The 27,296-nt window shown below is 28.6% G+C and overlaps 2 protein-coding genes across 3 annotated transcripts in view; both read left to right on the top strand.

The window, feature by feature from the left end:
- Positions 1 to 8,700: 8,700 nt before the first annotated feature.
- LOC100211143 (F-box/LRR-repeat protein 2) lies at positions 8,701 to 16,010 on the top strand. Its single transcript, XM_065813127.1, has 3 exons — positions 8,701 to 10,504; positions 14,273 to 14,503; positions 14,605 to 16,010. Exons 1-3 carry the CDS (start codon positions 9,378 to 9,380, stop codon positions 14,915 to 14,917), a joined length of 1,671 nt encoding a protein of 556 aa, XP_065669199.1. The 5' UTR covers positions 8,701 to 9,377; the 3' UTR covers positions 14,918 to 16,010.
- Positions 16,011 to 21,386: 5,376 nt separating this feature from the next.
- Positions 21,387 to 27,296, top strand: part of LOC101235862 (voltage-dependent calcium channel subunit alpha-2/delta-1) — a 63,880-nt gene continuing 57,970 nt past the window's right edge. Inside the window, exons 1-3 of one of the 2 annotated variants that reach the window (XM_065813126.1) lie at positions 21,387 to 21,689; positions 22,033 to 22,105; positions 22,439 to 22,992. In XM_065813126.1, the coding sequence (XP_065669198.1) occupies positions 22,530 to 22,992 (463 nt within the window). In that variant the 5' untranslated portion in view covers positions 21,387 to 21,689; positions 22,033 to 22,105; positions 22,439 to 22,529. The remainder of the gene's footprint in view (positions 21,690 to 22,032; positions 22,106 to 22,438; positions 22,993 to 27,296) is intronic. The other variant, XM_065813125.1, reaches the window with a different exon arrangement.

The raw sequence follows: 27,296 nt of genomic DNA, 5'->3' as shown, positions 1-27,296 counted from the left end.
CTATCTTTTACTTTGTTTATAAAAAAATTCCGCAAATGGTCCTTCGTGTGTTAGGCCCATATTTAGTTACAGATTTTAAAGTTAATTGATTACTTTAGGTTTTAAGACGTTTTGAAAATCAAAAATGTCAATTTTTACCAGAAAAAATAAGATATCTCAAGATACATTTAATTACTTTCAAAACCTTTAGCTAAAAAGAAAGATATTAATGCAAGTAACATTTTCAAATATAAAACTGTGTGTATAGAAGAGGTAACATAGTGGTTTATCGAGTATCTTTTTGAAGACTTATTTATTATGATTAAAATAATACGAAGAACGTGTAAAAATACATATATTCTTCCATGAACAAAAAATTTAACTCATATTTCAACATATTAAGACATTAAAACATTCAACTTTTGACCAATTAAGTCATGATCCTTGGTTACTTAACTGCATATTTTAGTGTAGACTGAACCAAACGTAAAAATACTCCATTCTACACGACATTTAGTTTTAATAGTCACGCGAACTATTCGCGCTGAAAGATTTTTGGCCAAAAATTAACGCCATGATTATGACGCGTTTCTTAAGTGTTTTTCCAAGTGACTGTTCCGCAAATTACTATTGCAAAAGAATTCGATGGCCTGTCACGGAGAAAACTGTCCGTCGGAGTAAACTGTCCGATAGAACATTTTACTCCGGAGTTGATTGTCCTACATTGGAGTAAGTTGTGCGCTTTGAATAATGTGAAATTTCATCAGATAAAATAGCTTAAATAAGATTGCGGACGTTTTAAAGTAAGACGAATTAAGAACTTAGAGAGTTTTTAGAGAAAAGAGGTTTTATTTTGTATAATTAAAGTTACTTTTAGAAATACTGTCACCATAGTTCTTATTCGTAAGAGTGCTATTATTATTAGTTCCTGAATTTAGTTATTATTATTATTATTATTATTATTATTATTATTATTATTATTATTTAATAATAATATTTACTACAATAATTAGGTATGTGTGTAAGAATTTTAAAATGTTTATATACTAAAGTGTTATATATCTTTAGAAAGAGCTTTTAATTAGTAATACAACGGTGAAAAATTTATTAAAATTGGATGATTCTATAAAAAGTTACAAGCATTTAAGTGACAAAATTTAAGTACAAGAATTACTTAAGAAAACTGTGACAAATTATCCCGCGATCGGCATAACTTATGATAATAAAACACGAGAAATCCTAAATTTCACCGAAATACCTGGTGTGCTTGATGACTCTTAAAAACAATATGCGCACAACAGATTTACTTGAAATTTTGAACATCAGCAGATAAATAAATTATCTAAAGGACCCTTTAATTTCAAGAAGGACCCACCATAACTTACAGAGCAGTTGCTCGTTAAAAAACACTGAGAAATTACATTGTAAAATAAAGAATTTTTTTATTGATGAGAGTAAAAAAAAAATATATGAGTATATAGCCTTACCATTTTACTAAACGACTACCAATTTTTATTTAATTTGGTTCATAAATAGCGGCACAATGTGGTTTGGCGTAAATAGTGTCTTCGCCAAGTTAAAAAAATTGGTCACAGTCTTTGAAATACTTTTTTTACGGCAAATACCGGATATTCGCACATACCTACAATAATAATAATATTGTAATAACTAATTTAATTAGTTTTAGATGGAACTAGAGATGATAGCTCCTTTCAACAGTGATATACTGCATTAAAATAAAACATACTAGTATTTAGTAATTAGGCAAATATGTCGTTTTTTTTCCCGCACTTCAACCCTTTGTAACTCTCTCCCATCTTCCTGTGTTCCTGACTCATACAACCTTTAAATTTTTTAAGTAAACCGTTTCCTTGCTCTATAGTTCTATTTTTTTCCAGTGACTCTTAAAATAATAGTGGCTGCTTACAGCCTTGTTGGGAGTGAATCAGAATAAAATAAAATAAAACTTATAGTATAAAATAAAACAAGGTGAATTAATCAAAATGTTCAAATTAGTAAAACAAATTGACGAACTAAATTTGCTTAACCGAATTGAATATTTTAATACTAATTGTCAAGCAAGAGGTCATAAATTAAAAATGCATAAGGAGTCAATAACACAATCAGACAAAATTTTTATACTAATAGAATTGTAAATGACTGGAATGTACTAACACAAGAAATCATAGAGTCTCCAAACGTAAATCGATTTAAAAACAACATTTATAAATACTTTAAATTTAAACCTCAAATCTCAGATCTTATGAATTGTTTTTAATCCTTGTTTACTTTTTTGGCTGTTAAAACTGAAATTCAATGTAATTTCAGTTTCAACTCTTATGAATTACTGCGCCATTTCTATAAATTCTATAATAAAATATCTATTAATAATTTTGATTGTGTAAAATTTTAATATATAGTTACTACTAATAATAGTAATTGTAATATTATTGTATTTTGATAAAGACATGAGCCATATCATAATAGTATTATGATGTTATTCTTTTTTTTATTTTTGTATCTATACGTATGTGTGTGAGTTACATTTTCAGTTGTGAGTGTCATAAAGTTTTATATCAGATTTAAAATCAAGTAATCATTTTCATTGTACTACAAGTGAGATATTTGTTTGATTTTACAAGTTGTAGTTAGTTTATGATAAATAAGCTAGAAATTTAGGTTAAATAGTAGTATTAGCTTAAAGAGTAGTGTTAGTTTAAAATGTAGCATTAGCTTAAAAAGTAGTACTAGCTTAAAGAGTAGTATTAGTATAAAGCGTTATTGTTCTTCTTCTTCTTTATATTTATACTTATTTTGTCTATAATTTTATTTATGCTGGAGCTTTATTTTTTTATTTGGGTTTATTTATTTATTTTATTTATGCTTGGAGTTTGAAAAAGATTTTTGTTATAAGGTTTCAAAGACTTGAAGTTTTTGATTTGTTTTTATTATTAAATAAGTATATTTAAAAAAATGATCCTTTTTTATTCCTTTATTTCATTGATTTTAACTTAGCCATTATTTTATTTTGCCTACTATTGAAATATGGTTTTAATTTAGTAAACCTCCATGAATTTAAGTTTACTTTATTAATCATTCACCAACAGTTAAAGAAAAATTGAATTCAACCCAATAAAGGTAGGATTAGTTTTATTTTCAGGTAACATTGCAAAATATGATTTAACTGTAGTTAGATAACATCTTAATGCTGTTTTGTACCATTATTTATTTACATTTATTTTACATTTATTTTACATTTATTTTACATTTATTTTACATTTATTCACATTTATTTACTCTACTATAATATTTCTGTTGTACTATTTCTTAAACCCCACAAAGTATACCTTATCTAATCAAACAAACATTGTTGTTTATGCAGTTGTGTGTCACTAATGTAACGGTTTATTTAATAGAATAGTGACAAACTAAAGCAGTTTCTAACTGCCCTAGCTTATTATTATTGTTTTTTAAAAGTAAATACTGATTTTTTTTTAATTATAAAATTATCTTATCATTCTTGTAATTGTTTCAGTTGGTTATTTTATTTTTATCACTATTATTTGTATCATTAATATTATTAGCTGGTATTTACTTAAACTTTTCGTAAATGACCTACATTATTAGGTTTTTTTTGTCAAAATATATAATTTGGTTGACAAAGTCAACCAGTTTGCTAGATGCAATTTTAAAAAAATTTACATTAGTTTCTTAATTAAAATGGATTAAGTGAATGATGAAAAAGAAGAACAAGACTTTCTCAATGTTAATATTAACTTAACTAAAGGGGTCTATACCATTAGTTGTACTCTTAATGAAAAGAGAATATATGTTTTCCAGGGTTAGAATGGAAGGTAATCAATTAAAAAATATGACAAAGAAGGGTTTATGGGTTGAGATTATTTTTAGCAAAGAGCAGAGAAAGTAAACTATTTGTTTTTGTCATAGTAAACATCTTACTTATCACCTTAGAAGAACAAGCACTACTAGGTTTCAGAACGTTTTTACTGGCTTGGAAATTTTTGATAAAAATTTTTCTATCATAATGGCAGATCTAAGCAGTTAAAGCAAAAATAAAAAATCCATTTTTTATTTAAGATAATTGCTCATAACTTAAAGTATTATCATGAGTTTACTGTGATTCTGCTACAGTCCCTCATGTAACTGTAGAAGAGTACACCCTGAAAATTTCAAGTTTTCATTTTCAATTTATGTTTTGTACAAGGTCAAAAAAAAAAGAATTCTATTCAAAACACATTTAAAAAATATATATTAGTAATATATGTGGCAAAAGTTTATTAGGTACTACATAAATTGAAATAAAGGTTGCAAAAACAATTTTACCAAAAGTCAGGAAATTGCCATTGATATGGGCGTTGCTATAGGAGCTAAAAAAACTTCACTTTAAAAAAATCAATTGTTCATAAAATATTGAGTATATATATTCTAATAATATATATATATATATATATATATATATATATATATATATATATATATATATATATATATATATATATATGTATATATATATGTATATATATATACATATATACTCTCAGAGCCGTAACCAACGGGGAGTCTTGGCCCCTCCAAAAAATTTTTAAATTATAATTATTAAGGAAAAACATATACGTAAAATAATTTTAATAAATTTTTTATCCCCTTCCTCCTTTAAAAGAACCCTAGGGCCCCCTAATATCAAAATTGTGGTTACGGGTCTGATTCTGAATCTAGAATAAATTTTAACCAAGGTAACATAAAAAACATAATTTTTATTTTTTTACTGTTTTAAACTTAAACCTGAAACGAAATATAAAGTTCTAAACATGTCAGGGTTAACATTTTTTGTAATTTTTTTAAACCGGTTAAAGATGACCTTGTGAACTAAAAAGCTTCAGGTTTATTTGTATAAGTTACATGACGCATAATATTACTATGTTAATTATAATAATATTATGTTTAGTATATAAAGTGTTAAAGTTTATGTCGCAGAATAATGCGCGAGTTCTCAAACCATTGCACAGTGGAGTATTTATGGTGAAAAATTGATCAAAATTATTTTATGGCTTTTAACAATTAGATAAACAATTAAAAGCAGTTTGAAATCATAACATAATATTTAAAATAATTGTGCAGGTTTTTTTTTACTCAAAACACACTTTTGCATATAAACCATACAAAAAGAAGTTTAAAAAAAAACAACTTAAAAAAAAAACTAAACAGCAATATAAACTGTTAAACTTCAATTAAAACATTAAATGCCTTAAGAGTAAAAATGTTTAAAAAAAGTGATGCAAATACAAACAATTTAAACAAAAGAAAATATACAAATCACATACTATAAAGGTGAAATAAACCCTACTATAAAGGTAAAAACAACATAAAATAAAAAAATATACTTAAAAAACAATAAAAAAATAAACATTAGTCTGATTCATTTTCGCTAGATGCCTCCTCTTCATATTGTTGTAGTTCGTTCAATGTTTCTGGTTGCAAGAACTCTAATGCCTCACTGGAAATAGCATTTCTTTTATTCTTGAGCCTCTTTCTGACACTGCTTAACAAAGGATCGGAACTTAACAGAAGTCTGTTTATGATATCCCTATTACAAATTTCTCTTGAAAATTTCCTCGAGAAATTCTGTCTATAATCACGGAAGTGCTTGTTTCGAGCCTTAGCCGCCTCTTCCGATAATTGACCAATAGGCAATATAGCTTGATCAATTATTGTGGCACCATGTCTCAATATCTTGTGCATTGTAGGAGTCATTGGATACCATCCATAAATTTCAACATAAAGTTCTGCTGTCAGTTCTGCAAACTTTTCAAATTTTTTGATATCTATTTTATATCCACTTGTCAAGTGGTTTCCAAAATGATACTACAATTTTTAATAAGTCCAATGTTAACTTCTGTAATGCAGGATGAGGTTTGAGGATCTGAGAAAAATCTTCTTGATGTATTGCCATCATATGTATTTCCAAAACCTGCAGTTGGAATATCCACCAGCAGCCCCATTTTCTCTTTGAATTTGTTTTGAATGTTTTTTTTTGTTTCAGCCACAATTATTTTGACATCTTGTGTTCTCGCTTGCCATTTTTTTATGGGAATGTGGTATGCTAAATGTAGTAAAGATTCGAAAAACCTAATCCTTGTATGCAATATCGATAAACCAAATTTAAGGGCATCTGGATTATCTATTTTTTTATGGTTAAATTATTAAAGTCTTTTGATGTTAGTCCACATATATAGCACCTCATAGTAGATGTCGTGTTGGTTGCAGCATTGCATACTTTTGCATCAACCATTGTAAATGCCAAGGTATGCTTTATATGTATAATACCACCTAAAAACTTCGATATTTCAGTTTTTTTTTAAGTTTTTTATTTGATCTTCTACATAGCAGATTTCTTCATTTGTTATGTCTTTAGTTTCATGGATAAAACGAATTCGAATTGAGCGACAATATCTTGTAGAAGAGGGCACAGGGTTTTGCCAAATAACCTTCTGGCTACCAATATGACATATAAGCCGTAGAGGCACAAATGAACTTTGAAAAATGTTAGAGTCACTATATGCACTATTTTGGAGTTTTTGTTTAAATGCTTGCTGCTGTGAGCCATCACAACCCCATTTTGATAACATTTCTAAATTGCTTCTTTCTTCTTCGTTTAAGGTTTCCAAAACTTCATCTAAATATTCACACAAGCGTCTAGCTGTGTGGTCTAGAATATCTTGTAGTTTAATTTCACAACATGTTTCTGAAACTGTCATTGACTCTTGTGGAGGATAATATTGTTTTTTTGATTCTTTCAAAAGCGAATAGCATGGATAAATATTTTTATTAGCTGCATGAATTATTTCATATTGTCTCCTTGTCATATTAGCTTCCACAAAAATTGATAATGCTTCCGATGGTGTGTGTTTTTTTATAACATTCGTCTGAATGGAATTGAAGTTTTCTCTATATTTGTTTGCCTTTTCCGGTGAGCAGCTAATATCTTTCATTATTCTAGACGCGTCACAATGTCCTTCATCACGCTGGTCTCTCAAAGCTTTTGTTCTACGTCTCTTGCTTGGCGAACTCAACAACTCAAAATCTTTTGATGGTCGACCAGGCCTTTTTATTATACAGGTAGGTAAACTTATGATAGTATTGAGCCATAGTTCATTGTGCTTCAAAAAACGTTCTTCTATGTAGTTAGCATCTATCCATTTTTGTTTAAAATGAAACTTGAAAGTCTTTAAGGCGTTTTTTAGTGAACTTTGTTCATTTTCAGTACATTTTGTAATAATTTTGAGATGATCTTCTAAAAACACAAATTTGTCATCAATTTTTTTCTTTGGGCATTGTTTCATAACATCGTAGAGTTCTTTTCTAGTCATCTCTTTCACCATTGGTTGGGATTCTGAAAAAAAAAAATGAAATAAGTTTTTATTCAAAAGACAACGTTTTTGTCGCATTATTTAATCAAAATTAAATTTTAAAAAATGGAAGATTTATGTGGAACATTTTATTTCAAAAATGCTAACTAGAATAACTAATGTTTAAGTTACATAAAAAATCTTTGCTAAATTCGGCTTAATTCATATACGAAAACAATTTTGAATATAGTTTTTACAAAAAAAAAAAATCTAACAATTTTAGTCTCGAATATATATTTAAAAAAATCTCACTTTGTTAAGTAAAATGAAGAAACTATACATTTATTTTGTATGTACATACCTTCTTCTTCAACGTTCATCGTGATTTAATAAAGGTTTTACAGCATACAAGCTTAAATAATACTTTTAAAAGTTGTGTTTGACAGGAAGCGTAAAAAATAAATACAATGAGCTCACGCGAAGTCTGAGTTTAAACTTTTTTTATACCTGGAAGGGGGAGTGGGCAACACTAAAATTGTTGTTTAGTGATGTAGCCTTTATAAATCTTTTATGATATATAGTTAATAGTATACTTTTAAAAAACTTTTGTAATCGATTTTTGATCGACTATTACTTTGAAATACTCCTCTGTGCATCGTTTAAACAAACGCTAAAACACATTGTTTGAGTGGTCCGAAGTAAATAATCCGCAAAAAGTAGGACAGTTTACTCTAACGTATGACAGTTAGCTCCGAAGTAAATTGTCCTAGACGGACGGATAGGACAAACTAGGACGTTCTACTCCGGAGTAAAATGTCCGACCGGATAACTTACTCCGCGGACAGTTTTCTCCGTGACAGGCCTATAACTCAACCTACTTTTAAAATTCCGTAAATCATAGATTTACGGAATTTGATTTTCAATCGACAACTTTTGATCTCTATATTTACACCTAATTAAAAAATGTACTACTAATTTTCCAACCTTCTAAATCGTTGACCTACGGTATTTTTGACATACCGAATTATCAATCTACTGAATATTCAACCTACTGTATTTTAAATTTAAAACTGCGTCTTCCCGATATGCATTTTGTATATTTTGTTGTTGATTTGAATACGAGCCAAATTTGATCAGCCTTGGCGCAGTGGTTAAAGCGCTGTCTTCAGAATATGGAGGTATTAGGTTGATGAGTGCTTGGAAAACTTATCAATTGTTAATTTTAATAAAAAGAAAAATTGTAGTTTAAAAAAAACAACGTTAAAAACACTGAACAGATAATCGGTTGAAAATTCATTTCAAATCGGTTGAAAATGAAAAAAGGTTGAAAAATAAATCGGTCGAAAACAAAAACGTCATAAATCGGTTGAAAATAAAAAAGACGTAAAAAGTAAGTTATCTGAAAATTAGTTCCACTTTTTAGCAGATGTTCTTTTTGTAGTACAACTTAGTAGGTCGAAATATTTGTATGTCTGACTATCTGACACGAAGATTTCATTTCTACACAATTTTTTTTATCTCTGTTTCAAAAAGTAAAGTTTAGATTTTTAATATTTTGTGAATCTGAAGATAACATTTTATTACAAACGATTTGGAACATTAAAATGCTTAAATTTTACCATTTAGCGAACAAATTTTCTTAACGGACTTCAAAACGTCGTTTAGCAAAAGTTTAAGAAATGAAAAGACTTAATGAAAGCTCAAGAAATGAAAAGACTGAAATTAAAGACTTAATATGCTAATATATTTTTATTTTCGTTTTTCTTTTTTGTTTAACATGGAAATCATCTTTAAAATAAGTTCAGGAAAAAAAAAAGGTGGACTGTTACATTAAATTTCAATATGGAATCCCCCCACCTCCCACAAACACTTTTCGATAAAAATCGGCGCCTCGATCCTTGCGCCTACCTTCCCCTTTGTAGACAACCTTTGTTTTTATCAACTAAGTATAAATAATTTAGAAAATAGTTAATTAAATTACAATTTTTTTCATGACATTATCTTTAATACTTTTGTGTAAAAAATAATGAAATGACAGAAGATTTAGAAGAAACTGATAGTTTTGTTAATAAAGATTATATAGATGTTGCAAAATCAAAAACAAATGAAGTTATGTCTTCTACAAATTATGAATTTGAAAAAAAAGATAACTTAATAACAATTAAAGATGATTTAGAAGCACTAAAATTGCATGATAACTTGTTATTTGAATCTTCTATGGAATTGAACGAGTCCTTTAATCATCCCAGAAATGTTTTGTGTAAAAATATAGATGAATCAAATTGTTGTTTCAAAGATGAAATAGAGCAAAGTCGTATTTTTTTAAAAGAATCTGAGTCTTGGATGTATTTTGTTAATGAAGAATTTATAAATTACGATTATATTACACAAAAAAATATTGATCATAGTAATTTGGAAACTAAATTTGAAAAAGTCTATGTTAAAGATGATCATACTTTTAATACACATGTTTTGTTTTGTGATTTACATATAAATTCACTTCCACATGAGTTACTACTTAGAATTTTTTCGTTTTTTTCTCAAAGAGAACTTTGTTTATTTGTGGCTCCTGTGTGTTCATTATGGTTTAGCTTAACAAGGGATTCTTCTTTTTGGGATTCCATACATTCTGTGGATTATGAAGACGTAAGCAGTTCTTTATTATGTAAAGTACTTGTTTCATGGTGCCGTCATGTAACAACACTTGAGCTTGACAAAAGATGCGATCTTTCATATAATGATTTTAAAATAATTTTTCAAAACTGTTCCAATATAAATAATCTATCATTAGTGTTTTGCTCACAAATTAATGCTGATATCTTTAGTTTAGTTGGGACATATTTAAAAGAATTAAACTCTATAAGTATCGAAGGTTGCCATGAAGTTTCAGATCATTCACTTTATCATTTGATAGGGTTACCTCTTAAACACTTTAATTTAGCTTATTGTAACAGGATAAGTGATGATGGAGCCATTTTTATTGCTAGAAATTTTTCAAGTTTGCTTTTTATTAATCTTGATGGTGTTCAGTGGATTACAGAAAGTTTTATTGAAGTTCTAGTGCAAAAGCATTTTCATTCACTTGAAGAAATTTTTTTGGATGGAGAAAATTTAACAGACTATACTTTATGCTTGTTATCGAAATGTAGTCAATTGAGGTGAAATATGTTTTACTTATTTATATATTATAAAGATGTATATTAATTAAATTTTTCTTGTAGAATAGAACTGCAAATTTACTAATGGTTTTTAACAAAACCATATTATTCAATAAAGATAAATAAGTTTTAGCAGGAAAAATGTTAATAAAACATTCTTTAAATTATTTTTAAAATTTATTTAACAAGGTCAGTTATTATTTTATAAGACACAGTGATATATTACAAGACTTATGCCAGGTTTAATGACACAAAGAAAGTTTGTTATTCAGTGTTTTCTTTTTTTCTTTTTATACTTTATCAAACAGTCTGATTTGTTGCAATTTTCAAATTTTGCATTGTCGTGTTAAAGTTTCTTCTAGTTAGATTATGATAGGTTGCCTCTACAACCATAGTATTAGAGGTGTAAACAAAATTTCTTTAGTGGTAAGCAGACTATTTTTAGTGACCACACCACTTGGTTATCTAATACAGTAGTGTAGATGTAAGTCTGTGTTATGTTGTTTCCTGACTAGGATGAAGAATGCTGAATTTTCTTGTCTCAAATCGTAGGTCATTTTTTGTGCTTCCTTGCTAGTGGCTATGCAATATTTTTTGTTATTTCCTAATAAGGTTACAGCTTTAAAACTTAGTTTAATGGTTCTAAGGCTAACAGTTTGTAAGGTTTTTCAAAACTCTTTATTAGTTCTTAGTGAGGTTGATTTCATCAACAGCTGTAAAACATCAGAGTATTAACAATGCATGGATGGTGTCTCTGTTAATGCTTTTATTGTGCATTTTCAAGGCCTTAAAAGAAACCATTTGATACAACTTTGGGTCGATTAGTAAGAGTCATCTGCATAGCTAATTGTTTAAGGTAACATGCACTAACATGTTACCTTAAGCAATTAGCTATGTTTACATATTACCACCGTATGGAGATACAAGTTAAGCACGATACTTTCAGAGACCTAGGTTGGATCTGAACCCCGAACCTCATCATTGCGAGTTGAGCGTTCTACCACTAGTTTATTACTGTATTATTATTGCACTACTTACTTGAGTGGGATTCCTTTCGTGATTTTCTTTGATGTTCCTTGAATGGTATATTTTGTCTCCCTGCTAAGATTATCTTTAGCTTCGATACAATATAGATATTTTTCTAAGGTTTTATTAGAAAGTGATTGACAATTTTATGATAATACCTTCCGTAAAAAAGTGATGCTCTGACATGTGACTAATTAAGTTGATAAATGTTAACCAATAATTGACATTTATTGAAAGCATTGTCTTCAAAGTAGGGTTCAATTATAAGTATTGTGTGAAACACAATACTTATAATTTTTTTGTCTTTAAAATAACACAAAAACTTATGATATAAAGTTTTTATTTTGGGCACATTTTACAAAACTTTTATAAATTTATATATTATAAATTTATATATTATAAATTTATAAAAGTTATATATTATTATATGTACGTTTTGTCTCTTTTTAGCATCTATATATAAGTTATATACTTTAATGAAAGATTATACTTTTTTCAACGGTTCGATTATAAGTAATATTTTTGACGTGTGTATATAAATTTTGTTTTTGTCGTTAAAAAATAATGTCTTGTTCCATCTGCCAAGACTGAGTATCTTCGCTTTTTGCTTTTTATTTATTTATCAATTCGTAAAAGTCAACATCTATATATATATATATATATATATATATATATATATATATATATATATATATATATATATATATATATATATATATATATATATATACATATCTCTCTATATGTATATATATTTATCTCTCTATATGTGTATATATATATATATATATATATATATATATATATATATATATATATATATATATATATATATATATATATATATATATATATATATATATATATATATATATATATATATATAGTTCAAAATGTCTTAGCTGCTATGTTAGCTTACCCATAAGTTACTATATGTATGCTTGTATTCTGTTTGCACTTCTAGGATGGTGTTAATCTCTAGGGTGGTTAACACCAGATTTGTTTAACAAAGATTTTCTTTTGTAACAGATTTTTCTTTGCATTTGTTAACAGAGATTTGCTTTTCTTGACAAAGGCTAGTATTACCTCTCAGAGATGCTGATTCCATCAGCAGCTGTAAAATAATAAAGTATTAACGGTGCCATGTTGTGCATGAATGGTGTCCCTGTTTGTGCTCAAATTAGATAGTTAGGTAGTTAACTTTGCGACTCATTTTCTAGAAAACCCTAATGACTTACCTTCACTCCATAATTTATGTCTTTCCTATGACCCTAGATTTTGTTTATTTATCCTTGTTTCCCTTTAGGTGGTTGGTCTATGCTATGAATTCTCTAAATCTTTTATTTTTTACTTCTTCTTCAGGCTCATCCTATCACCATACTACTTACTACAACTATAAAGCTGACTGGAATTCTTTTTGTGATTTTCTTTGCGCTAGTTCTTAAGCTAATGACTTTAGTCTCTTTGCGATAATTGCACCTCCTATATAATCTTCTGGATCCAGGCAGATATGGAAGCTTTTATTGTTTAGTTTCAAGTCTCTCTGTACCTATTTCTATTCTATTTCTAATCATATACTCTTAGGTGCTAAAGACACAGGAGGGACGTTTTTATAATTTTTGAAAATTTTCTCTGCTTATTCACCCAACTTATTAAGACCACCTGTTTATTAATTTTTACTAGTTACTGACAAAAAACAACATCAACCTTTAAAAAATCTCGTAGATCTCGATTTGTTAAAAATTAGGTTGTGGTTTATTTCTCACTATAATATGAAATTATATAAGCATATTAAGTCCTATTGAAATTATGTTAAAACAGCTGTTTTAAAATGCGCATTTTATCGCAAGTCATATTAGATGTAAATTGTTTTCGTGTTCTGTATAAAATTCTGACCCACCCTTTTATTTAGATCCCCCCTCCCTTCCCTGTTTATTAGATCTGGACTAAAATTCCCAACACCACTTTTTTCCAAAAAATCTATCCCTCCTCCCCCTTGTATTAGGTACGTGAGAGTATATGAACAAATGTCCTCTTATTCTTGCAAGCAATCAATGCCGAATTCCGACATTATAGGTTTACTAAATCTTGTATTTTATCTCAGAAGTTAGGTTCTTGAGAAGATTTTGCAAAATCTTTAACAGTGTCATTAACAAAGGTCAGTCTAACATTTTATCTCTAATACATGGGTTTGATTTTGTTAACTCCTTCAAGAATAAGGCAGAACTATTTGGAAAAAACCTTTCATCTAATTTAATTCCTAAATCTGTTAACCACAACCTTCCTGTCATTCCAGTCGTTTCAACCATCGCAAAAAATTAAGATGATTAGAACCTTGGAACAATAAACCCTTAAAAAATTCTCTTTTTTTTTTCAATAGAGGTAGGAAAACGGTAGGTGAAATAACTGAATATGCAATGTGCTTTGAAGTTTGATTTTAATAAAGTTCATTGCAATGTTATTTGTTGAATCCTAAAATAACTTGTTAATGGCTAATAGGCTTCAATTTTACAATAATTTAGGTTGCTTTAATGCACTATTTTAATGTTGTTTGTAATATAATATAAAAAAAATTCCTTATGGACTATTATAAATCCCATAATAAAATTCCAAATGGAATATTATAATTCCATATATTTAATATAAAATAGCTTTTAACTTATATTTAACTATTATATATCAAATATTGGATATTGATATATATATCGAATATATATTATTTATATGTTATTACACATTTAGAGTCCTGAATTTTTCATTTTGTACCCTGATGACATCAGAGACACTATTATTTACATCTCAGTTTTCTAAACTAAAACACTTAAAGTTACGTAAAGGGATCAACTTTACTAAAGAATCTTTAGTGTATTTTTTGAAAAGTATGTCAGAAGAACAAGCTTCAAAATTTAGGTATTTGAACTTTGGAGAGTGTGTTTCAATAACAGATGAATGCCTTATGTACATTGGGAAGAGGTAATCTCTATTTTTTATATTTGTTATTTATATTTTCCTGAAAACCTGACATCTTAACAGTACAATTAAACATTTTAATGAAATCTGTCGAATTTTTTTAGATTTTTTAACATAATAGAGTTGGATCTTTCTTGGTGTTGGGATGTATCTGATGACGGGTTGTCATTTATAATAAACAATTGCCGTCATCTGAAAAAGCTTCACCTACAAGGCATGCATGAAATTTGTGGATCTCATTTCTCTAAAATTGCGAGCTCTTTGAAAAAACTCGTATTTTTAGATTTAAGACAATGTAATAAAGTTGACGATGATTTTATTGATGGCTTGGTTAAATGTATGGAGAATTTAGTGGTTCTAAATTATTACGGAGATATAGTTGTTAACCGAAGTAACAAAAAAATGCACTTGAGTTGAGAAACTGGATGATAAAGTGAGCATTCTTGCTTTTTCGTAAATCTTTGCCTTCACTTGTTATCAGCTGTATTCCATTAAGACACCTGAAAAGGTAAGGAAATGAATTTCTTAAGCATTTGAATGGCCTAAACTTTCCATGAAACCTGAGAACGCACATAACTTTAGTGTAAAATGGAAATTTTAGACTCTGCATTATTGGTGCTGATAGGCTAAAAATATCAATAACTCATTAAATAAAAGTAACTATAGTGATCCAGCAGTTTTTTTGTAATCAAAATGCCTTGCAGACGTTTGGAAACCGACTCAAACTATTTTAAACGGAAACCGAGATTAAACGTTACATTATAGTTTCAACTCCTTGTTGTTTCTTTATAGTTTCGCTTTAAAATAGTTTTTTTATTTTAAAAAAGTGTTCACGATGGATATTTATATCGCATATGTATAACGTAAGTTACTTAAAATGCTTTGAAAAAACGGAATAATAATAATACTGAGGATAGAAACAATAAAAATAAACGCTTATATTTAAACAGTTGGATTTGCAACTGTTAATAAAAAACGGATAACTGAAAACCTTAATTCATTTTTAACTAGTGGTGTAGCTGAAAATTCGTTTTAAAAGATCATGTGGTTAGCAGACCCTATGAAAACCTTGTCAAGGTCTGTGATTAAATGTTTTAGAAAATTCAATTTTTAACTATGTTCCCGTTAAACTGTCATTAATGCGTACGTTTTCTTACGAAGGTATGAGACGGGTGAATGTTCATCAAGCTGTAAACACCGAAATAGTCACGTCGCTATGCTTGTTACCGACAATTTAAAAAATATAAATAAGCTAGTCATTGTTTTATTCTGCGAAATAACTTTATTTCAAAACATCAAAAACTTACTATTTTATAGATATAGTTATAAGCATTTCTAGCTAAAATTACAAAACATCATCATTAAAGTAATAAAACTAAGAAGAAATACTTTTTTTCAAAATATATCATAAAATATTTCAAGCTGATTACATTGTTTTGTATCATCACGATACATTTGATTAAAAATACTATTTAAACAATTTAGCGTAAATAAAAAAATGTTTTCTAAATAACTGAATTGTTTTTCGCCAGTTTTTTTTTTTAATTTTTTAATTGTATGGTTATTAAGGTGCTATTAGAAGTCCTTACTTTCTTATCACAAAGCATCGCGGAAGAGCATTTAACTAAAAAGTTCACACCTCCTTTCTTACCGATGTTGCTAATTGAGCCGATTGTCGCTAGTTGAGCCTCAGAACCAAGAGATTCGAGGTTCGGCGCCGGCTAGAGCCGGTGTCGAACCTCGGACCTCTTGGTTCTGAGCAAGAACTTTAACTACCGCACCACGGCTGCACATGAGTTGAAGCTCCATCATTATTCGATTGTTGCTAGTTATAGAGGTAGACGGAGCAAGATGGCAAATGTTTATAATATCCTGAGTATTTGCAAAACTGTAGGTCATGAAGCAATAATACTTTCTCAGTATGTTCGTTTTGTCATAAAGGTATATTGCCTGCATATATTTTCAGGTTGCAAGTAGAAAAAAATTAAAATTCATAAATTTGTCATCTGACCGCGTGATCGGGGGCGAGATAACTTTCTATGCGTTTTCTTAAACTTAAATTAAAAAGTGTACGAGATGCAACTTAGGAGGGGGGGGGGGGGAATCTAAATTCCAGATTTGACCCTCCTCAAAAAAAACACCTAAACTTGAAGAATTTGTTTCAATCTCATCAACATATGTTCATTACAGAACATATTAGTAGTATTACAGAACAGAACTTAAATTGTTCCCTATGATACTAAGCAACTAAAAATCTGTAACATTTCAATGTCAATCATTTCAGTTAATTTTAGTTTCCCTCTGGCTCTGCCTCGAATGCAGTTTGCAGCCACTCGAACAAGTTTCGAATAACTGGCATATCTCTGTCCGGATTATCAGAACCGTGTCATCATCAGCTTTGGCAGCTTCAATATCGGATGTGACAACAACATGTGCATCTACATAAATGTGTCGTTGGCGCTTCGAGCTTGCCTGCGATCCATAACACATCCTGCACTCTGAGCAAGATCTTTTTTGAAACTCATTTTTGGTTACTAATGGACAGCACATGTCAAATAGAGATTCCAGTGGCACATTGACTGACGTGAATGCTACTCGTTGTGCGAGAGAAGCAAAATACGGCTTGGTAATTGCATATACGATGCTAGTTTCTGTATTGCGCAACCTTCATATGAATGAGATAGTGTTGTGTGAAATAAGTTTTCCATAAACTGCGCCATGGTTGATAACAATCACGTTTGTCGCATTTCACAATTTGCATGAAGTACTGGCTTTGTCTAACATGAGCTGTCTTCCACTTCGCACAAGGTTGATCTGGTGTTACTGCTGTATCATTTGGATATACATATTTTTCTACTGCCTTTTTAGAACGATTTGATTCCTTCTGCTGGACTGATTTCGAACTCTGAGGCATAGAATTGCACAAGACAACATACAGTTGGTTGTATCTATCAGTGTTATTCATTTTCTTAAAAATTTCTTTGTTGACGTAAACAACTTTTTTGAATAAAATGTCTATATTGTTTTATAAGCTTCTGCATAACGAAGGTTTTATTTTAAAAAATATTCGATTTTCGAATTGTCACTTAAAATTCATTGTAATTTGAGTGATTTTCAATATCAGGTTATTCGAAACTAATCTCTGATGCAAAACAAACCTAAAATCAAAAGTAGATTGTTACCCAGATGGTTTTCATGTTACAGAAATATATACAAAGTGTAGTTTACAGAATATGGTTAACCATACTTTGTCCCAAATTTTGAAATTAAAGTCTGAGCAGCTTCAAAATGTAAATAAAGATGTGACAAGTGGAGTAATTTATTCTACTTTGAAATATGGCATGGGTGTTGCATCTTCACAAAATATTTACAATCAAAATTTTAATGATACTGATCTTACTACTTGAATGGAGAATGAACAATCAGTATTTTAAACTGCAATAGTTTCTTTGAAGTTAAGAATAGGGGATATAAACATCTGGAATAATCCAAAACCATCCAGCACTCATTTATGTAGATCTCTTAAACTACAATGCCAAAAGAATATAAGTGAACTCATTGCAGAAGAAAAAATATAAAATAATCTTAGAAAACAAGTTTAAAAATCTAGACTCTAAACTTTAAATTTGTTTTTTAAAGATCTATTTCTAAAATATAGCCCTCTAGATTCTAAAGGACTATATTTTAGATCTAGATCTTTTCAGTAATGAAAAGCTCAGCTACGTAAAAGTTAAATTTTTTGTTGAATTAACTGTGCTTGATGGAATATTGGTAAATGATATTATGGCTTTGAGTTCATTGTAATCGTGCAATCTTTGTTTTGTAAAGCCAAGTGAGATAAACGATCTAGTAAAAACCAGAATGTTTACTTCTGATGAAAAGTCTCTTAAAATGGGAATATCGACAATACATTTTAGGAGTAGAACTATTTTACACTTAGGATATAAAATGAAACTAAAAATTATTAGCCAAGATTAGAAAAACATAAGCTTTATGTTATTGAGCAAAGAAGTGTAAGTCTGTTAGAGAGCTCAGTCTTATATGCCAAAACATATCTAAGGTTCCTCAAACACAGATAACACACAGGTTTTCCTGTATTGCAACTTGTTTTGAATTATGTTATGGACAGTCTCAACAGTCGCATTTACTTTTTCACTTATTAGTTCAACAGTGGTACTCCTATTGTACTGAACTAACGCGTCAATCAGAAAGAGGAAGTCCCAAATTCGCCCTGTCATCCACTGAGTTGCTTGTAAAAAATTTTTGTACGGCCACTTTAAAACTGTTTTACCCATTTGTAAACGTTTGAACAATTCAAACAATTGTCTCCGTACACTTTAAACATTCTTTCGTGGATTTTATCACCTTTCTCACCTTCTGCGACAAAAAGTCTGACCATGGCATGTTGTTTTTCCACGGTGCAATTCCTAAGTGAACTTATCATCGTTAGCTGGATAAATTTGAGGTTATTTTACAAAATATGATTAAACAGCTGTTCAGATTTCATTGCAAGGTTGCCAACTTTACGTCCTGAAAGTTTGATATGAATTAATTTAACCGTTTTTGATTAATATCAAATTGTCTTGTTAATTATTGAACAGCCCCTTCGGTAATTCTTTTTTATAAATCAAATCAAGTATACCCGCATTTAATAGTCATCTGTTCTTGATTACCAGCTGAAACATTTAAGCTGATAAATTTTTTTTAAAAACTTACTTGGAAAAATTTGAACCAACCGTGAGACCGTGAGAATTAAAATTTAACCGCGAGACTCACGCCAAAACCTTGAGAGTTGCAATTGACAATCTAATGTAAAAAAAAAAAGTATTGTTAAAATTCTATGTACAATTCTAACATAGTAAAAAAAAAAAAAAAGCTAACAATTATTTCCATTAAATCAAGAAAGGAAATAGTATCAATATAACTTTAACGATAGTCATTCAAATATATTGACAAATTCTTTCAAATATAAAAAATAAAAGAATAATCAAACATATACAAAACTAAGAACTGAATTCGATGTTCGTTTAGAAAAAAAAAATTAAACACTTATTTTTTTAGTAAAAATTCATTTTATATTAGAAACTCAAAGGACTTTAACGATTTTATCGTATTTAAACCCATTGGTTTTTGAAAAGTGTTCCATAGTTTTGGACCACGATATGCTATTCCATATTAAGAACACTTGCTACTTATTTTTGGCATTTATAAGTATTCCATGGTTTATTCAAAGAGAATACTTTTTGTTTGCATTTTTGGTAAATTTATGATCAAAGTTTTTGGAATCAACCTGTTATTGTATTTATACGCAAACATTAAGTGTTGGTAAATATTGATTTCATAAATATTCATCATTTACATGTCTTTCATCAATGAAACATTCTTTTCTTATATATAAATCTGAATGCATATTTTTGTCAAACTTTCTTATGTTACATATAGTTTCCCATATAAATCATATTTGATTGATATGATTTATATGGGAAGCCAAGTTAAATTTTCATTAATAAGAATTCCTAAATATTTTATTGACTCATTTTTTCAATTAGTTTATCACTTTAAATCAAATCAGGTAATTTTAAAGAAATGTTTTCATTTTGTGATTTTTATTGAATAAAGTATATTTTGTTTTATCTACATTGAGTAAGAGTTTATTAGCCTTAAACCATTCATTGATATTCCTTAATTTAAAATTGATGTCAGAATAAAGTTGTTTAATGTCACTGTTTGAAAGGGCATTTGTGTCAACAGAAAATATGATTTAGTTAGCTGATGCATTATTTAAATCATTTACATAAATCAAGAATAGCAGCGAACTATAAATTGACCCTTGTAGGACTCCGCATATTACTTTAAGTTCTCCTGATTCATTAATTCATTATTGATAACATAGTGTTTTCTTTCACTGAAGTAGGGTTATAACCAATCATAGGTTTTATTTATCACTCAATAGTGTTTTATTTTTTCTAAAAGAATGAGGTGATCAACCCTATCAAATGCTTTTTAAATGCCGATAAATAATCCTAGAGCGAAGTTATTATTTTTAAATCCTTAAGTAATCCACTATTTCAATTATTTCGTGTTCAGTTAAATGATTTTTCCGAAAACCAAATTGTTTTGTGTAAAATAAATACCTGGTGCGCTATCAAGAATAATAAATACTTTTTAAACAATGGTATGATTTTGTCTTTGATACCATTTGATAGCACTGGAATAATTTCACTTTGAACATTGTTACCCAAATGGCGAACCTGTCTTTATCATTGTCTTCTAATCTTGTTTTATGTTTTTATGAGATGTTTATTCATGATTGGATCAAACGAAAGAAATTCTATAACTTGAAGGAAATTTCCATTGTCATAAGCATAAAGTTTAACACGAAAAGTTTTGTACAGCGAGAACTCTTACAAGAAATATAACTCACTTAAGATCTGATTCAAAGTTATTTCTTTATCTTTTATCTTTAAGCTTTTCTGTATTTACGCTACCAATAGTTCTGTCTTCAGACTTGCACAGAAACGTTTCTAGGTGATAAAGTTGGAAATGTGAAGATAATAACAACAAAATGATCAAATCAAATAAAAAATTACAGAAAAACAAAAGCGACACTTTCTATTGGGCTATTACTTTCTATATATACTGTGTATTTTTTTAATCTTTTCTTTTATTACTTTCTATTTTTTCTTAATTTCTTAATTTTTTTTTATAGATTTTATTTTATTTTGTACATGGGTGATTAAATTTATTTGTGTGATTATATGTTTTAATTTTTTTTATTGGTCTTTAAACAAAATTTTAAATATTTAATCGATGAATAGTGTTCGAAACATGTTATATTTTATTAATAAAATAATTTAAAAAAAGTTTGTCTTGTTTATTAAAATTCACACACACACACGCGCGCGCGCACACACACACACAAACACACACACACAAACAAACACTCACATACACACACACATGCACCATGCACATATACACAAATTTAGGTTGTAATAACGTTAGTTTAAAGTTGGAAATGGAATGGATGAATAAAGTTAGATTTTACAATGTTAATCAATGTTAATCCACTTTGTAATTTCGATGCAAAAGCAATATGTTTTTTAAGTAAAAGTTGGCTGTCATCGGGACTCGAACCCGAATACACGCTGCACGTCATCGGGACTCGAACCCGAATACACGCTGCACGGTACTCTTACCTCTACGCTACACAATTATATGATTAAAAAATATTTACTTACATATAGTTGTATTTTATTAAAAAAATTTAAGTATAATTAAATTTACTTTGTTTAGGTGGAAAGTTAAAACTATTGTTATAATTTAATTTTATATTTATTTTTTTTAAATTAAATATTCAAAATTTCAATAGTTCAAGAAGAAATAAATGTTTTTTAATCACATAAATATGTCAAAGTATAGGCGAAATCCTTGTCAAAAAAAAGTAGAGTATTCATTAAATATAATGTAAGTATTACAAAGTTGTAACTCTGATAAGAACCTTAATATAACCTACGTTATTGCAACGTTAGATTTAGTTGGTCGATGTCACCCAACATAACTCAACATAAATCCAACGTTGGATTTACGTTATGCGCCCACAAGGTATATACCTTTATTAATATATTATATTCCTTTTTTTTTAATATTTGTTACATAAGTTAAAAGTTAGTTTTTGAAAAAATGTAGTTAAAGAGTAATGAATTTATTAAACAAGCAAAACTTTTTTTTCGAAATTGTGAATACACATTCATCTTCTTGTAACGATACAATAAAACCAAATAAAAAATTGAAAATTTATAGCTTTTTCTTGGATTTGTTTCATAAGTTTTTTGCAGAGTCAAAAGTGCATAATTTACTTTGATATTTTTGTGAAAAAAATAAAAATTTTAGCAAAATGAAATTTCAAATATGTATTATTATTTACTCATTGGTTAGATTTGTGAATGGTGAAGTTCCAATTAATTTGGCAAAGCTGACTGAAGGAGCATTTAACATTTGGACGATTTTAGATTATCACATAAATAAAATGACAAACTACAAAAAGTTGAATGACGAGTTTAAGAATATATCTGAAAGTATTACGATCAGAAAAGTAAACACTTCTAAGACTAGCGAAAAATTTATAAGTGGTGTTAAAGAAATTTTAGCGACAAAAGAAACGATACTAAAAAAATTGAAAGAAAACGTGACTGCTTTAAAAAATGGGTACTCTTATGACGAAAAAATCGATGACTTTGATTACCCGACTTCAAGAAATATGAATGTGCCGAGTGAAAGCAATACAAGTTCTGTTGTAGTAGTGAAAGAATTTCCGACTGACGTGGCCATAAATAGAGATAAAAGCTTCGTGCACGTTCCTACAAATATATATGAAAAAAACAAAAATGTACTGAATGTTGTGAAGTGGACAGAAAATCTTGATGATATGTTCAAAGAAAATCAGAATATCGACAACGCGACTATTCTTCAATACTATTGCGACAAATCAGGTAAATTTTTTTTTTCTGAAAACCATCATCTATAATAAAAGTTATACAAATGGATAACTATTTTATTTTGCTCTTAAAATTATATCATTAAGTTTATAGCAATAGTATAACAATAATGGTATAGAGAAGATAGTAGCAACAGTGTTGTGATGCCGTTGCTAACAATCTCGTAAAAGCCAGCAGGTGCGATGTTAAAAAAAGAAATTTTAACTTGTTCTTAAATTAGGTTACTTAATATCAAAACCAAGAATTACACGAAGTAAAATTTTGCTTGCAAGTACTAATGAAAAAATTTTTTAACTATAAAACGAACTGAAAAATTTATATATATATATTTTTTTTGATAGAAGTATTTGCGCCGATTGTTCGAAGTTACGCTTTTTATTATTTTTGACTAAATTTAGAGAAATCTCAAAGCATAGGCGCGAATAGATTCTGATGTCAAATCCAGTTAATTTTTTCAATAATATTTTCTTAATGTGTTCCTGTACCAAAAAAAAACTGTGCTTATTAATTTAAGAAATATGTTGTACCTCCCTTTCACTGATTACTATAGAAAAATTAGCACTATGGCTATTGTGATTTTTTGCTGATCTTTGAGCTTTTTTTCAGTCATTCGACAAACTTTATGATTTTTATCTCATTTTGGTATCAAATGTGTTTTTTCTTTTTAAAATACTGTTACTGGAGCCTTTGATCAAAGAAATCGAAACCCAAACTGGTATCCTTAAAAGATTGGGTAAAGGACTTTCAATCTTCTGTTATAAACTTAACAAAATCAAAACGTATCAATGTGATTCAAAAATATATATACATATTTTTTCTGTGGTCATTTTAGGTTAGGTGCTCCAAGAAGACTTTCTTGGAGCACCTTCTCTTCGCGGTGCTCATAGAGCACCGCAGAAGAGCCTTTAACTTGGAAGATTACACTTGCTTCATATAAAAATAATCCCAGAGTAGGCATCGAACCACAGATCAGTGAAGGATCCAGCATTTTTTGGTGTTTGAGGTAGCTAACAGACATGGTGCAAACTCCAAACATTTGTATGTTTATACTTATGTCAAATAATGATGCTTTGCAAAATGTTGCAATGATAGGAGTCTGAGAACAAAAATAGCCCTAAAATTTATTCCCCCCTGCCCCAAACGTGAGAGCAACAAGTTGGTAATTTATTTTTTTGCTTTTCTAAACTAAGTTTACATTCATCGATAAATTTTAAGTTTCACAGTATTATCTCTCAGCATTCATACATTATGTTCATATAAAGTTTAAACCCCTCTCAATTTGAGGGGGTTACAACTTTTATAAGATCATAATTTTTGAACGCTTAGAGATTGTAAAACAATACTTAAAGTTTATCGATGTATATAAATTTAGTTCAGAATAGCAAAAAAATTATCACAGATCTCTTATTTATGAAGCAAATTTGCTTCAGAATTCAGCATTTAAATGCTGCAAATGTACAATAAATATTTATATACATATAAATTTCTAGCTTATAAATATCTCAAGAAAATATTTTAAGAAAAAAATGTAAACTTAAAATAATTTTCAAATATACTTTTAAGGTTTAGAGTTTGCAGTAAGGTATCGGATCAAAATTCTAATTATTAAAACCATTTAATAAAAAGAAAGTGAGAAAACAATCGCCGTAGCTAGCTCCTTAAATCCACTCTTCTTCTTCTTTTTTAATGGTTCTTTACAAGAACTCTTAATTTAAAGTAACTTCTGAAGTTTCTCCAAGCTCATCACACGCTCTACATTATCTTGAATATATTTTACTGTAAGCACAGCAAAATTGAATTTTTTTATTACGAAATATTTTTTTAAAACAAGAAGTACGCTTCTTGTTTTAAGAAATAAATATCCTACCCTGCAGTTTATTTTTAAAAACAAGAAATATGTTTTTTGTTTCGGAAAATAAATTTCTTGAGTTATGGTCAATAAATTTACGATTTTGCTGTGAGTTCTGATGAGTTGTTAGCAACTTTGAAAGATTTAAAATTTTTTTTATTCATTGTATTCAAAATGTCTGAGGGAGCCTTGTCCGTAGGCATTTTTTCAAACTATTACTTAGAATATTAAAAATCAAGCGGTAGTCTGGTGATATATACAATTTAAGACCTAGTAGCTGATCTTTATTAACAAAAACTGCTCTTCCGAAAAGATGTAAAAACGGATGGAATCAAAGAATTTCATCTTTGATTCCATCCGTTTTTACATCTTTTCGGACCTTTGTTTTTGAATGAAGAACTTTTTACCATTTTCATATTGTGATCTCGGTCAAAAGATGCTAACGCCAGCATCACTCACCTCTATGGTTTTACCATGATTTGAATTTTACCTCTGCAGCAGGCTCAATATACATCTGTCAATAGCCTCGTTGATCTTAAAAGTGTAAATTAAAAATAATGCAATGTCGATAAAATAAGGTTTAAAATGACAATATTAAAAACTGAAATAAAATTTAGTTTTTAGTATTTTCATTTTAAATGAAATTCAAAGCGTGTGAAACAGCTCCATATTTGTTAATTTTCACCTAATGGTCTGATTTTTTTCCAAAAGTTCACAATAACCTCTGCACTTCTCATAAGTCTAAATGTAAATAATTTTAAAATTAGAAACTTATACATTTTGTTTTTACAAAAAGTATTTTAAAGTGAAGTAGTTTTATCTTTACCTTACTATTTTTTAACCTTTTATGGTTTTATGATACAAATAGTTTATTCGCCGGCTTAACAGTTTTATTTGAGCAGCCGTGGCGTAGTGGTATTGCACTTGCCTGAGAAACAAAGGATCCGTGGTTCAAACCCCACCTCTGGGGAAGTTTTACGAGATCGGTTAGGAAGGAGGCGTGAACTTCCTATTAGATACCCATCCGCGGTGCTCTGTGATAAGACTGTAAGGACTTCTTGGGGCACCTAAATAAAAAACTGAAAAAAAAAAATTACGGCTACTATACGGCTAAAATTGAAGCTCTCCGACATGATGGCAGGAGGTTATTAAGAATAATGGGCGGCTAGGAAACTCAGCAAATCTTGTACAAACCCCTTTTAAATAGCCAGGATTTGAAGTGGATGAGCTGTATGAGACCAAAAGCATCTAACAAATTTCTAATATCTGTATATTAGGCCTCAACGCTATTAAGTTTAAAAATATGATTTTTTACTTTCATAACGAATTTGTGCGTTTTTAAAATACCACCAGTTAACAAAATTAATAGTAATAAAAATGCGCACAATCGGTATAGATAAAAAACCTTCTATTATTTGTTATGGCGTTTTTATATAATAAATGATTAGTAAATTTGTTTGAAAATGCCCTTAAAAACTCAAAAAATGTAAAAATTTTAAACTTTATTTGAGTGGCGCGAGTATAAATAGTCATCCAAAACAAAAAACAAAAAAATTTCATTAAGAAAACAATACCTTGGGAATATTTTATGACACTCCGCATATTAAAATTTGTATATGGGGGTAAAAATGGGATGCGCTAATGTTTCTTAATAAAAAAAAAGCATTCTTTTGATGATGCAATCATTTTTATTCACTGTTTGATTAATGACCAGTCCCGCAAAAACGATAAACAAAATGAAACAATAGTTTTGAAATTTGCAAAAAACATTTTTTTTGGTCCAACTTTTCACCACCAACTTTAATTGAAGCAGAATTAATAGTAGTTACACAATTAACGGCAAATTTAAACTTGTCTGTCACGGAAGTGATGTTCTCGGATTTCATGATTTTTTTGATATGGTGAAGAGTACAAATTTTAATCATCTATTTTTTGGAATTTCATAATTCGAGTCCCATCTTAAAGAGGCATTTTCTTTTTAACATCAATATTTACCTCAATACTCTGTTCATCATTATTAAACTTGGAGGTTTGAGTTACTAGGGTTTAACACTGTACATATATATATATATATATATATATATATATATATATATATATATATATATATATATATATATATATATATATATATATATATATATATGTATGTATGTATATGCATATGCACTGTGTGACAAAAGTTATCGTACACTTTAAAAAAATTACTAACTCTTAATTTAGAATAAAAGAAATGCAAGGAACAAGTTAAAAACTGAATAAAAACTATTTGATTTATAATTATTTAAACAAAAATTGAAAAAACAGAACAAGAAAAAAATTTTATTTTAATATCTTGATGAAAAAGCAAGAAAAGTAACAAAAAGAAGGTGACAAAAGTTATCGTACGCTTTCAAAATAGTACACTTTGATAAATATTATGGGAATTAAACTTATATTTTAGTATCGT

The sequence above is a fragment of the Hydra vulgaris genome, chromosome 12 (assembly GCF_038396675.1).
Source record: "Hydra vulgaris chromosome 12, alternate assembly HydraT2T_AEP".
Lineage (NCBI taxonomy): Eukaryota > Metazoa > Cnidaria > Hydrozoa > Anthoathecata > Hydridae > Hydra > Hydra vulgaris.
This window is presented reverse-complemented; position numbering and strand designations above follow the sequence as displayed.

Coding starts and splice junctions, on each gene's coding strand:
- LOC100211143 (XM_065813127.1), top strand. CDS start 9,378: ATGACAGAAGATTTAGAAGAAACTGATAGTTTTGTTAATAAAGATTAT. Junction 10,505..14,272: donor TCGAAATGTAGTCAATTGAG/GTGAAATATGTT, acceptor TTACACATTTAG/AGTCCTGAATTTTTCATTTT. Junction 14,504..14,604: donor CTTATGTACATTGGGAAGAG/GTAATCTCTATT, acceptor GAATTTTTTTAG/ATTTTTTAACATAATAGAGT.